Genomic DNA, 12,803 nt, shown 5'->3' on the forward strand with positions numbered 1-12,803 from the left:
ACTCATCACTCTTCATTTATTTGAGCACACTGGCTTGTGGCCTCCTCGTGACTGGGTTGAAATCTGGAGTTATAAAATAATGGTCATTAAGAAAATCTTTATCTTAATAAACACAGCCGTACTGAAAGCTTGTATTTTTTATACTGCAGTTCATTAGTCTGCAGTGCCTCATTTTATCTTACTTTATTAAATTTTAAAAACCTTTAGGAGTTAATTTTGTCACAAGATCCTGTAAGATTTACACGGTAACACTGATAAAAAATTTTTCTAGTTTTGTCTTGTTATAAATTCATATGTTTGACTTACACAGTGTAAAACATGACTTCAACGAGCTATGGCCTAATAAAGCCTGTAAAGCGGCTTTCTTTGTTTAATAATGATTTGACAACCCCAGACGAAGAAGTCACAACACCAGAAAAGCAACTTCAGACACACCCAGCTGCGCTTTATTAATGCACATTAAAGCTGCAGGTCAAGAATGAAGTAAGAAGTGATTTAATGCATGGACAGCTTCAAGTTAACGCTGAAAGAAATGTGCAGTTGTGCGTACCTGAATGTGGCACTGAAGCTTAATCGAACACCTGCGTGAATCATTTAATCCTTAATATGGAGCTGAAATATGTTTTATATGTTGCTGGTGTTTAGATACATTTTAGCAGAACGGGACTTTCACTGTGTTAGATGTCCAAAAGTGAAGTTTCTTTGATATTTTTATATTTCCTGGTTGCTTGCCAGTGTCCTAAAATTGGCAAGGCTCAAAACAACAACAACAAAAAAAAAGAATAACTTTTCCATAGGGAAGAAAATGTAATTGTCTCAGACCTTGAACCACTTTCCAGAAAACAAACGTATGCAGTTGGACTAACATCTCTGGACAATGCAAAAGGGATGGAAACATATGCTCTAATATGACCAGTCTGGCTGAGTGCTCACAGTCTTTGAGTCACAGCTCTTCTCAGCAACAAATTACAAGTTTTCAGAGTATGAAGCCAACACCCACTGACTGCAGTTGTGTGCACATTACATTGATCAGTCAGTCTATCCACAATGGTGCAAAGAGACTTTATGATAACCACTTTGAGCAGTTTGAAACTAGAATGGTATTTGTGCTTTACAGTACTGTGATAAAGTACTTTCACAAAGTTACCTATACCTGTCACATTTAAATGCTTCAGATCATCAAACAAATATTAGAAATAAATACAAATTGGAGTTTTTAAATAAAGACATCACTCATTAATTTGTTAAATCATTAATTAACTGTGATAAATGACAATTTGTAGAAACCATTATCCACAAATGGAAAGGAGTGGCCAGTCTACCAAAATCGCTCTAAGAGCACATTGTTGACTCATCCAGGAGGTCATAAAAGAACCCAGAACAATGTCTGAGACCTTAATGCCTCAGTTTAGGTCAGTGTTCATGATTCAACGACAGTAAAGAGACTGGGCAAAAATGGCATCCATGGGAGAGTTCCAAGGTGAAAACCACTGCTGGCCATAAAAAACACAGACTTGTCTTAAAATTGGCAGAAAACGATGATCCCTAGGACTTTTGGGGAAATATTCTGTGGACTGACAAGACAAAAGTTGAATATTTTGAGATGTTTGGCTGTTTGGCTCACATTACATCTCATAAATATCTGCCCCATGCATCTGGTGTATCTGGTGATTAGCATTATTGCCTCACAGCAAGACGGTCTTGGGTTCAAATCGAGGCTGGGGCCTTTCTAATGTGGGCTGTCTCCAGGTACTTTGGCTTCCTCCCACAGTCCAAAGACAAACAGTTTTTAGGGTTAAGTAAATTGTCCATAGATGTGAATATCAGTTGAATGGTTATGTCTCTCTGAGTTAGCCCTGCACTGAAAAAAATGTTTTGTTCAATTTACTCAATTTTTTTATGACAAGTGGTTGCACGAAATAAATTTGTTTGAATCCAGAAATATTTTTTAAGTACACTGAATTTAATTTAAGCGAGTAAAACCAACATATATTTTTTAAGCTACTTTAACTTAACTGTTGTGGATACAACTTAGTCAAATATTATTAGTAATTCCAACTAAGGTCGTGTTAAGTGTACCAGAATAATTTGTTTCCTTTACACTTATGTCCCAAACTTATATTCAAATCAAATTGTTAATTTCTCTCTATTTCAATTAAGTTAAGTTTACTTAAAAAAAAAAAAAGAAAAAAAAATTGCTTACCCTGATTTGTAGTTTTTAAAAACGTCAATAATGAAAACTACAAAATTCTTTCACATCATTTATTAATGCAAAATTTGTTGCAAACAGAATAAGAATCCACATCTCTAGGGGAAATTGCTGCAATTTGTATAATACAAATTACAAAACTTTTGCCTATGAACTAGTAGCTTTAAAAAGCTCTATTCAAACAAAACAGAAACAACAGACAAGAGAAATGTTAACCAATGTTTCTCTTCCTCTAAAAAAGAAAAAACTGCTTACATAAAAGAATAAAACACTGCCAGCAGTATAAAGTATCACAATTAGAAACTGATGCATCCACAAACTAACCAGTTTCAGACTTTGTGTTCTGCGATCCACATTTAGAAATTGCATTTTAATAAGGTAATTAGACTTAAAACTAAACTTGTGTTTTCCTTACTGCTTATTAACCACTGTCTTTCCATTCTAGTCCTTCCCTCCTATTCACAAGAGCACCAGTCATTGGTAATTTATATAACAGCATTCTCTTGATGTGTGGTTTTAGAAATCTTCCTATCCAGTAGCAATTTTGTTCTTCAGCCCAAGGACTTTGGGGGAGAGCTTTTCACCATCCAATCCCATCAACACTTTCTAAATGGATTCATAATAGTCCTTCAATTCCTTGGGGAAGGCTAGGTTTAGTGCATAGATTACTCCAAGCATCAATGCACAAGCTTGGGCCAGAGATCCAATGTTGTCCATGACTATCTCCCCTTTAACAAATATTCCAATGTCATCATAATGTCCATTTTGTCCATCCTCCTTGTTGATGACATAAATGCCCATGGTGTGCTTCTTCAGGTCTCTCTGGATATCATCTCCTTCAATGTCCTAAACATTTAATAAAAAGGTAAAAGAAAAAATAATTAACTCTACAATTAAATTCCAATCTAGTCGTTTGTGTGTCTATCTAAAAAGTGTGTGTGTGTGTGTGACTTGCTTACAATGACTTAAATGACTTACCAAGTACTCCCGAATAAGGCTTCCGTCCTCTTCACCAAGGTAGAGGCAAAGTGCCCTGAGAACTGCTTCCCTTTTCACTTTAACATCACTTTCAGCCTGTTTAAAGAGAGTTGCTGATTAAACCAATTTGGAAAAAAGAACAATGTCTGACATTCGCAATAAGTAAGTTTTATCATATGTCAGTTCAAATATAGTAAATAAAATTTATATATGAAATTTCAAAATTTAGATTGCTTGGCTGGTCACCTAAAATGGCTTATTTGACTCACCAGTGACCTGCCACTTAAGACAAAAGAAATCCTAATAGAATTTGCAATATTCAGATTTACCTCTTGCATGATCTGCAAGTGGTGGGCAAGTTTCTGCCCAGAAACACCACCCTTCTTCTGGAAAACTGCCATCAGCCGAGGTGTAATTCTGTCTAACTGTGCCGCGAAGGTCGTCTCCAGTTGAAGTGTTGTAATACACTGGAATTCAGCATTTACCTGTATCACACACACACCACACACACAGAAAAAAAGAAGACTGGTGCTTAATCATTGGTATGATTATTTTGTTATTTCTTCATTAAATGCTACAATCCAATTGCCATTACTACATAAAGCATGATTAGCATATGGGTTAGTATACAGTGCATGAAGGATGTTACTACTGTTAATCAAAGAAGAAATGAATGGCATCAGTCCATTTAACGGGTTTAAAGGGTTGTAAAAAGCAGATATTTGTCTGTTTCAGGTGGTTGGCAACACATTTTCCTGTGCTCTTTGTCCACTGGTGGGAGTGTCTCACCTGTGAGGTCAGCGGGGCAGAACTCTGCCGTCAGCAACAGAGAGCAGAGAAAATTTAGAGGTGCAACTAAAAACATGCTTGCCATGTAAGCCCCAAACATCTCTGAAATTGCTCTGCAAACTTCAGAGTACTTGTACTTCAGAAGTCCTGTAAAGTCCGTAAAGACTCATGTATGCACACAAACCACATTTTTTTTGCAATCTGATCCTCTTTCTCTTGGCTGTTTCCTACAGGGATCACCACAGTGAATGATCCACCTCCATCTAACCCTATGCTCTGCATCCTCTTAACTCACAAGAACTAAATTCCTGTTTTTCATTTCACTTTCGCAAGTTTTTTTTTTCCTTTTGTCCTGAATAAAAGAAATTTAATCATATATATTAATTGATATTAATTAATATCAATATTAATAATCACAAGAACCCTTAAGATGAGATAGATAAACTTGTCCCTGCAATACTGTCATGGTCCTGGGTCGAGCGACCCAGTGTTTGAGTTTTATGCATCTTTTGTATTCATTTGTGCCTAGCTTAGTTCACCTAGTTAATTTCTAGATTGCAGTTTAGTCTTGTTCCTTAACTGTTTATGTCATCTCCCCTTGTACTAAGTCTCCCTGGTTCATGCGTCATGTCTGCGTGGTTATGTTTAGTTCATGTCATGTCTAATCTCCATGTTTCCTGTTTTACTTTGAAAGTCTGTATTCAATGTCTGTGTATTTAGTTTCACTTCTCCTGTCCTGTCGTTAGGTTCATGTGTGTCAGCTGTGCTCCCATGTGTGGCCACTTCCCCTGATTATCCCTCATGTGTATTTAGTCTGTGTTTCATACAGTCTGTGTCGTGTCGTCTGTGTTCCCACCCTCCATGTTGTCACAGCCAGTCTTTTGTATTCATAGTTATGGTTTCCTGTGTCTTCATAGTTTATCCTGGTATCACTTTCCCAGTTTAGTTATAGTTTAGTTTTGTCACTGCGCTTCTGCCTTGTTTGCACTCCTTGTCATCAGCCACAATAAAGGCTCGCTTTTCGTTCGAACTCAGTTTCGTGTCCATGCCTGTGTCTGCACCCGAGTCCTCCACACGGTCTGCCACAGCGGACCGTGACAAATACTGTCGTGATAAATATGTAAGGAATTTGCATGTACTTACCAAAATAACACCATCTTCTTGAATAAACAGTAACACATAAGGGGAAGAAAATCTGCCAGAAAAGGAAGACAAATAAAAAAAATAAACTTTAGAAAGACAAACAATTACCGTTTCCAAGCCATTAGTGCATTACTTCATGATACTCCCTTGTAACAAAACAAATCTTACTTGTGCCTCTGTGCAAACTACAGATGGCACGATACCACTTTTTTATGTCCGATACCGATATCATAAATTTGATTATCTGCCGATGCCGATATGAATCCGATATAGTGTATTTTATAATAAATAAAACTGTTTTTATAAATATTTTGCTGCATTTTGTATAAGTTCATACTCAGTTTTAAAAACAAAACATTAAAGCTATTCTGTTATACCTGTATGCAAAAAATACACTGCACCCAAAATATTTTATACTTCAGCATTACTGATCAACCTAAAAAACTTACACCATCCTCCTTATTCAGGTATTCTAAACAGTACATAGAAATATTAAACAACCTAACTAATAGGACTGCCAACTCCCAGCAAAAATATTAGGAAACCAGCCCGCACCCTCTGCCTGATAATGCTTAATTGACGTAATCTACTTTAATGCACAGAAATCAATTATTTTTCAATAATAATTAGATTCAACATTTTTCTTCAATACAGTTGCAGACGGCCCAGATGGTACCTTCCCAAAGGAAAAAGTGCTATATGTACTACTATTACTAGGGTATATATTAGACTTAATATTTACTACATACAATAATGGATCTCTATTTAACCAGATCACCACTTTGGTGTTAAGATTTAGAATAATTATTTATTAAAAGCTAGACATTTTAAATGAGAATAAGAAAGAAAATTATGTCTTTGTGTCTCCCTTTCCCTGTTAATGCCCTACCTGCCCCCTGGCAAAACTTTGCTAGATCCGCCCCTGCACAGTTACCAGATGTCAGCTACATAGAAAAGGATCCTGGTGTTATTTGTCTCTCAGAAACAGTTCATAACTTCCCTTCAACTCATTCATGTCACCTAAAATGTAAACCTGTTTCTCCATCACCTGTTCAGCTCTAATGATTCAGTAAAAACTTCTCCTGGTTTCACCTTCACGTTTCCACATAACCAAACCGATATCATGACCAGCAGCTATTACAGCTTTGCCTTCAGAAAACATAAGCGGATACTAGAAGTAATATTAAAAAAAATTCTAGCAACAGCTTATCAAGCTTAAACGTGCTGCTGTTGTTTATCTGCCGTTTTCCTCTTTCTAGCGCAAACTGGGTGAATAACAAATGAGAGAGACTAGCGACAGAAAAGCTGATCACCTGATAATTGATCAGTTTCATGATTGAAGTAGCAACAGGAGAGGGAGGGGGGAGAATGAGAGAAGAAGTTTTAGCTCAGCATGAAGACACCGAATAACTCCAGCTTTGTGTCTTTTTTCATTCTAGCTGAAGTACGAAACAAATTGCTTCCTTTCCCCCTCAATACAAAACTCCGACAGCCAGTCCAGCTGTGGCTCCATACATCGGTTGTTAAGCTCAACATGGAAATACTATGCAAACATAAAGAGATGAACTTACACACTTGCTTTACTTCTCTGTGTTAGTTTTCTCTGAGATTAAATGCAGCGGTTTGGAAGCACGTAGCGAGGCTTCAAATGCTAAACCAGGCCGCTGACAGGTCTCGCACTCAACAGCTCTATCACGTGAAGCAAATTCTTTTCTGAGTTAATTTCAGTCCTGACAAACATCACTCTCAGTCTCACATTTTTGCCAACCACTGAGTTATTCTCCTCCACAGTTTACAACCATTATTTGTTTCTGCACAAAAGACGTTGTGCAACGCCAATCCTACTTATTTATTTCCTACTGCACCCCTGACTGTGCAGGTGCGTTCAGAAGCCCCCTCCCCCGCCCGACTATTCCTTAATGCCAATGTTGTGGCGGGAGGGACGATTTCTCAATTTAAAACTGCAGGCGACTGTACAGTGAACTTTACAGCTAACTACAGAGAAATTGCCTCGTTCCATAATTTGTTAGTACAAAGTGTGCCACCAGAACTAAGCTAAAAACATATGACATTTTAACGCATCAATACAATTACTCTTTTAATAGAGCAGTAGCTAATAGAGCACATAGCTAGCTTAAGTCAAATCACGACAAAGTTCAGAGGTGTACAACTACTTAGACTTCTTTCTCCATGTGCACACATCTTAAAGAGTCAACATGCTTTGACTGAGGTAAAAAAATAAAACAAAAACGACCGTAAAAGGTTTACTTACCGAAGCTAGACCACCTTTACACGAAGTTGTGTGATTAACTTGAGCCCGCTTGCAGCACACAGCGTCCGCTTTTTCAGTCCGCCCGCAAAATGGTGGCCTGTCCTAACGCATGCGCAAAATGGCCCAGCAGGATGCTATGAATAACATACTTAAGCATTTTGAGCTACATTTAATTAACTAAAATTAATTGGATTATAACGCAGGGAATGTATTCTGGAGTTACTCGAATTATATATGTAGACAGGAATTACTCATTTGAATTGAAAAGATATACCAAAATATAATATGCTATATCTAAAAGGTAGGGGTGCAACGATACACAAAATTCACGGTTCGGTTCGGTTCGATACTTTGGTGTCACGGTTCGATATTTTTTCGATACAAAAAAAATGTTCATGCCTTTTTAATTTGGCATTTATTAAAATTATAAATATATATTTTAACTCAAAAGTACAGTTTTTAAATTTAACCCTAACCCTTGTGCGTGTTTTTTATTTTGACAGCGAATGCGCACCTGCGGACCACTTATGTGCACCCCTGGTTATATAGCTCGTCATATTGCAGCCACAGAAATTCTTTTGTCCATGAAACCATAAAGCTGCACTTTCTTTTTGCCTTATAGTCTGATTTGTCATAACTTCTCCATTTTGTGGTAAGCTTTTCTTTGGCTGTCACTTCTTCACCCTGACCTGTCTTATTTGGCTCAGCAGAACTAAAATATATATCTGTCTGTGAAGGTTCTCAATCATCCAGGTCATCATAGTCAAATATAAATCCTGCTGCTTGTACTCACATAAGCTCAGCGATTCTCTGCGCGATCAACCTCTCACATGTTTAAGCTGCGGGAGATTTCACTTGTCATGTTTGCATAGTAAGCTAACGATTAATAAGACGATGTCAGAGGAATTGGTGCGCAAATTATCATCACTCACAGATCAGTGCTGTCGCTCTCTATACACAGTTCGGGTGATTGCAAAGTGAAAGCAAAAAAACAAGCGCAAATTCAAACGCGATTTCAATATGTCACATATTGACAGTGGCTCACCGATGCCAATGACATAATTACCCAGCTACATTTCCGAAAGAATGCAAAAGCACTGACATATATTTTTCCTTCCTACAATAGCCCGACGGGCAGGGCAGAGATAGATTTTGGTAGCCCGACTGAAAAAATCGCTAGCCCTGGGACGTCGGGCTAGCGATATTGCGAGCCCTGTATCTGATTGAGGAATCACTCATCTTTGGAAAAGAGAGTTTATTACAGAGAAATGTCTCTTTCCAAAATAAAAGCTATACTATCCGCTTCTTCTGGGCTATATTCTCAGCAGCATATTAAACAGCTGTCTAAATGACTCGGCTAAAGTTAGTAGCATGCTTGCTTGTTTTTGTCTGCTTCCACTTGTCTTTGCACTAGGATGATGTCGGCGTAAATGTGCAGTCATATTCGTTGTGTTCCCACTAGTGCTTTCAGGTTAATCTCGTTGAAATGACCTTAACGCCACAACACGGCAAATCTCCGTTAACGAGCTACCGCTGATCGCCCCGTGCATGGGGCTAGACGGCCAACACGTTAACGAGCTAACTGCGCTAACACACTAGCTCCCACCCATGTAATTGAGCATTGCATGGCACATCCAACATACTGTTTTACTTTAGTCCATGACTGCTTACCTTCAGGGTCATACATCACATGAAAACCAAAATAATTCCAAACGCCAGATCTGAATGAGGGTGGGGGAGGTCCATGTTGTAAGGAGAGCTTAACTTCTGTCTCGCTAGCTTGCCCTGCACTCTTCCTTCTGACGATGCTGTCTGTGTTGAGCGCTCAGTGAATCTGCGTTCGACTACTCCGCCTAGGCTGCACTGTCGACCCTAGGCGGAGTAGTCGAACGCAGATTCACTGAGCGCTCAACACAGACAGCATCGTCAGAAGGAAAGTTGATAAAATAAATTACAAATTTTGTATTGTTCATACATATGCGTACCGAACCGAAAGCACTGTATCGAACGGTTCAATATCGATACGAATATCGTTGCACCCCTACTAAAAGGAGCCAATATCACTTTTTTCAGTGTGTAACAGACTGACGAGCTGTTCAGGGTGTGCCAGACCTCTCTGCGTATGGCAGCTGTGATAGGCTCAAGCTAAAGAAAGAATGAATAGATGAACATCTGGTGTAAAACTAAAACAGCATTTCATAAAAAGAATATCACACTGAGAGTCAAGCATAGATGTGGTGTTATGGAGTAGGGCTGCTTTCCTGTTTCAGGATCTGGATAACTTGCTGCAACTGATGTTTGGCCACCAATGCATGCCCTGAAGCCCCATCCCACTGGCGTTATGGATCTGAAACACACCAGTACCTGGCATTGGAGTGGCCTAGTCAAAACATAGTCTGAAATCCAGTTGAGAAGCTTTAGCTCCAATGTGGTTGATTTGAAATGATTCTGAGTCGGCCAAAGCAGAGCAGGTGAAAATTCCTCCAAACCTACGTGAAAGACTCACTGACAGTTGTCACAAATGGGTGATTGCAGTTCTTGCTGCCAAAGGTGTTACAACTAAGGGCCAAGTAGGCTTGTCCTCAATACATTAAATCATTTAAAAAAAAATAGAATTTTATGCATTTTATAGTAACTAACAATAATAAATTGGGTTATCATTTTTGTCATTGTATTCAATTATTACTTTTTTTTGATTATTTGAAACATGTAAAAGTGACAAATATGCAAGAAATAAGAAATCAGATAGGGGGAAATAGTTTTTTTTTCACAGCACTGTATGAGGTCTTGGCAAAGACTGAACACTGGCAAAGTTTATAAACCACATTTCAGTTATTTGAGGTGAATTTTGAAGAGATTTGTTTTTCTTTTCACTTCTCCTAACAGCAGTTTTCTCTTGGCTGGCATCGGTAATAAAAAAAACTTGTCTAACCACCTAAAGGCAAATCAGAAACTTTGAATACGTCCGGACCTGTACACCTGTGAACTGTTCAGGCTAATTCCTCACTGATGTGCAACACATGTTTTTATCTTAAAGTACAAAAGGTTTTCAGTGTTCTTCATAGAGAACACCCATTTCTCACATTCACTCATTATATTTTCTGCCTTTCAGACTCTATCATTTGTAGAGGATGGAATGGAATAAAAGACAAAGCCAAAACTAATTTGTCAGTATAACACTGGGTTAATCTCACCACTTAGTATCAATTTACTCGTACAAGAACTACACGCGCTTTCTCAGGTTGCTAATAAGCTGGAAATAATAAGCTCCTGGATACCATTTTAGCGTGCCAGTCGTGCGTTATGAAGACACACTGCATCGAGCTTTTATATCCTTGAGTAGCACAATCAACAGAGTCATCACAGTGGAGAACCCCGCTCACAGAAGCAATTTTAAAAGTTACAGTTGTGGTCAGAAGTTTACTTAAATGTCACGGTCATTTGGGGCTTTAATGATTTCTCGGAACTCTTCTTTTTATCCAAAGATTTTACAGCATACGTCTTTAATGACTTCTAGTTGTCAGTCTTCTGTTTTTCTAACTTTTCTTTTTTGGCAGACATTATATTCATTTTAAAGGTTTATTTAAAGTTCAACCTTCATAAGTTACAATTGAAAAAGATTTTTGCTTCATTTGTTGTTGTTTTCACTTTTTCTGGGCCTCGATTGGATAAGATTGACAGACAGTTTCAATAATGGTAAATGTAAATGGTCTGTATTTGTATAGCGCTTTACTTAGTCTCAATGGACCCCAAAGTGCTTTACACTACTTTCAGTCATCCACCCATCCACACCCTGGTGATGGCAAGCTCCATTGTTGCCGATTACTTGACGAAGTGCCAACTCTTGAGCTACGATCGCCCCATATTATTACAGAAGTTAAAATTAGTTACAGTTGTAACAGTTGTAGCAGCATTTAAATTATAATATTAATTAAAGTAAAAGTCTTAGAAGTGTCGCACATAAACAATATGACATCTTTTGTCATAGTTTTAACACTGGCTAGATTTCTCCAACTTGTTAGCAAACTGTTAGTCCAAATGTCTCGATGAAGAAATTCAAAATGTAATCTTTTTGAAATATTCCTGAAGCTCTTGTTAGTCTCATAATTAGTTTTAATTGTTTTGCAGCTGTAACTCCACCATTTCCTGGATGCACGGCGTCTGGAGATAAGCGTCAGATTAATTTAATTTTGAAAGCAAAAACCGATCTGTATGCAGATATGTTTCCCTTTCGTTTTGTGCAGCAAGAAATACAGAAAACACAGCTCAGTTAGATTGTGACGATGAGTTGGAACACACTCTTAGTTGTGGGCTCGTTGTGAGTCAGGCCAGGCAAAGGAAGTCAAACACCGTTATACAAGTTTAGTTAATCCTTTGCTCAGTACAGTTAAGCTATATTGGGCACCAAGTCGTGCACTCCAGCTTCTTGATGAAAAGCTCTCATGCAAATCTTAAGGTGTTTAGGCCAAACATTGCTGTGGAAAGCCACAAATCCATTAATTCCCATTGTAGACAGGCTGTGGGAGGCTGAGATCTTTGAGCAGAGTGTGTAAAATGAGGCCTCTGTCTTTTTATGTGCGGTAGAGTTTCTCACCTCTTACTGCCATTCAATAGGATTAGAACTTGAACTGGTCGGCAGTTACTTGTTTGGCCTCCCCCCGTGGAGCTAATTCTCACTCTCCCAAGATGTACGGCCACTCTAGCGCCTCAGGCTGAAATACAATCTTAAGCTCAGCACAGCAAATCACATGGGCTCTCCAGGAAACAATACACCCAGGTAGTGTAAATGGGGAGTGAGTAGAGGGGGTGAATGCTCATAAGATAAGGTAACTGATATGGATTGTTATGAGTACATGCAAGGCTTTGACAGTTTCAATATTGAAACAATACATAAACTGTGTGACACAGGTCGTGAAATCGAAGGAGGACAATATCGTAATGGGATTTGTATATCATTAAACAGATTAATAGCTTTCTGCAAGTGGTCCTAGAAAGAACTCCTGACAGGAATCTTAATACAACACAGTGCCAAAGCAAGCAAAAGAAGTGCTTAAGAACCAAAAATTACTTGCTAATCCATTATTTTAGCTTTTTTGTACATTTGTGGAGCAACATCGCTTGAACATGCTAATTCATGATATTGATATGCAAAGAAAAAGAAAATTCAGTACTGACCGTAAGTCACTGTAGTTTGTATCTGATATCTGTTTTTGTCCCATAGATTTCTAATAAGGATTTATTATATAAGTATAGATAAATTCCCAATCAGAAGAGGAGCTCTGCTGCTCTCTGAGATGAGCAGGTCGTGTTTTCATAGTCTGGTATCTTACACCCAGACATCACAGGGAAACAGCACGTAGGGGTTAGCTACAAAAGGGAGAGATAAGTAAGAACAAAGCAAACTATCCCATG

At 38.2% G+C, this 12,803-nt stretch overlaps 1 protein-coding gene across 3 annotated transcripts; it reads right to left on the bottom strand.

Moving 5' to 3' along the window:
• Positions 1–2,035: 2,035 nt before the first annotated feature.
• LOC146570151 (uncharacterized) lies at positions 2,036–7,468 on the bottom strand. Of its 3 annotated transcripts, XM_085281143.1 has the most exons (5): positions 7,392–7,468; positions 5,120–5,171; positions 3,517–3,672; positions 3,188–3,283; positions 2,036–3,055 (listed from the first exon to the last, which is right to left on the bottom strand). In XM_085281143.1, exons 3-5 carry the CDS (start codon positions 3,586–3,588, stop codon positions 2,816–2,818), a joined length of 408 nt encoding a protein of 135 aa, XP_085137269.1. In that variant the 5' UTR covers positions 3,589–3,672; positions 5,120–5,171; positions 7,392–7,468; the 3' UTR covers positions 2,036–2,815. The 3 variants fall into 3 exon arrangements, with proteins under 3 accessions (XP_085137269.1, XP_085137268.1, XP_085137270.1); XM_085281142.1 differs by lacking the exon at positions 7,392–7,468 and having other exon boundaries at positions 4,833–5,688; XM_085281144.1 differs by lacking the exon at positions 7,392–7,468 and having other exon boundaries at positions 5,120–5,219.
• Positions 7,469–12,803: the final 5,335 nt, after the last annotated feature.

This window comes from Mchenga conophoros, linkage group LG7 (assembly GCF_057382185.1).
Source record: "Mchenga conophoros isolate Kocher_MC1m ecotype Shallow Benthic linkage group LG7, M_conophoros_male_GT1.1, whole genome shotgun sequence".
In the NCBI taxonomy this organism is placed as follows: Eukaryota; Metazoa; Chordata; class Actinopteri; order Cichliformes; family Cichlidae; genus Mchenga; species Mchenga conophoros.

Bases quoted from the DNA above. Each gene is read 5' to 3' on its own strand.
- LOC146570151 (XM_085281143.1), bottom strand. From the start codon at position 3,588: ATGGCAGTTTTCCAGAAGAAGGGTGGTGTTTCTGGGCAGAAACTTGCC. The intron at 3,284-3,516 runs GTAAATCTGAAT...CTCTTTAAACAG, and splicing joins ACTTGCAGATCATGCAAGAG to GCTGAAAGTGATGTTAAAGT. The intron at 3,056-3,187 runs GTAAGTCATTTA...TTAAATGTTTAG, and splicing joins GCCTTATTCGGGAGTACTTG to GACATTGAAGGAGATGATAT.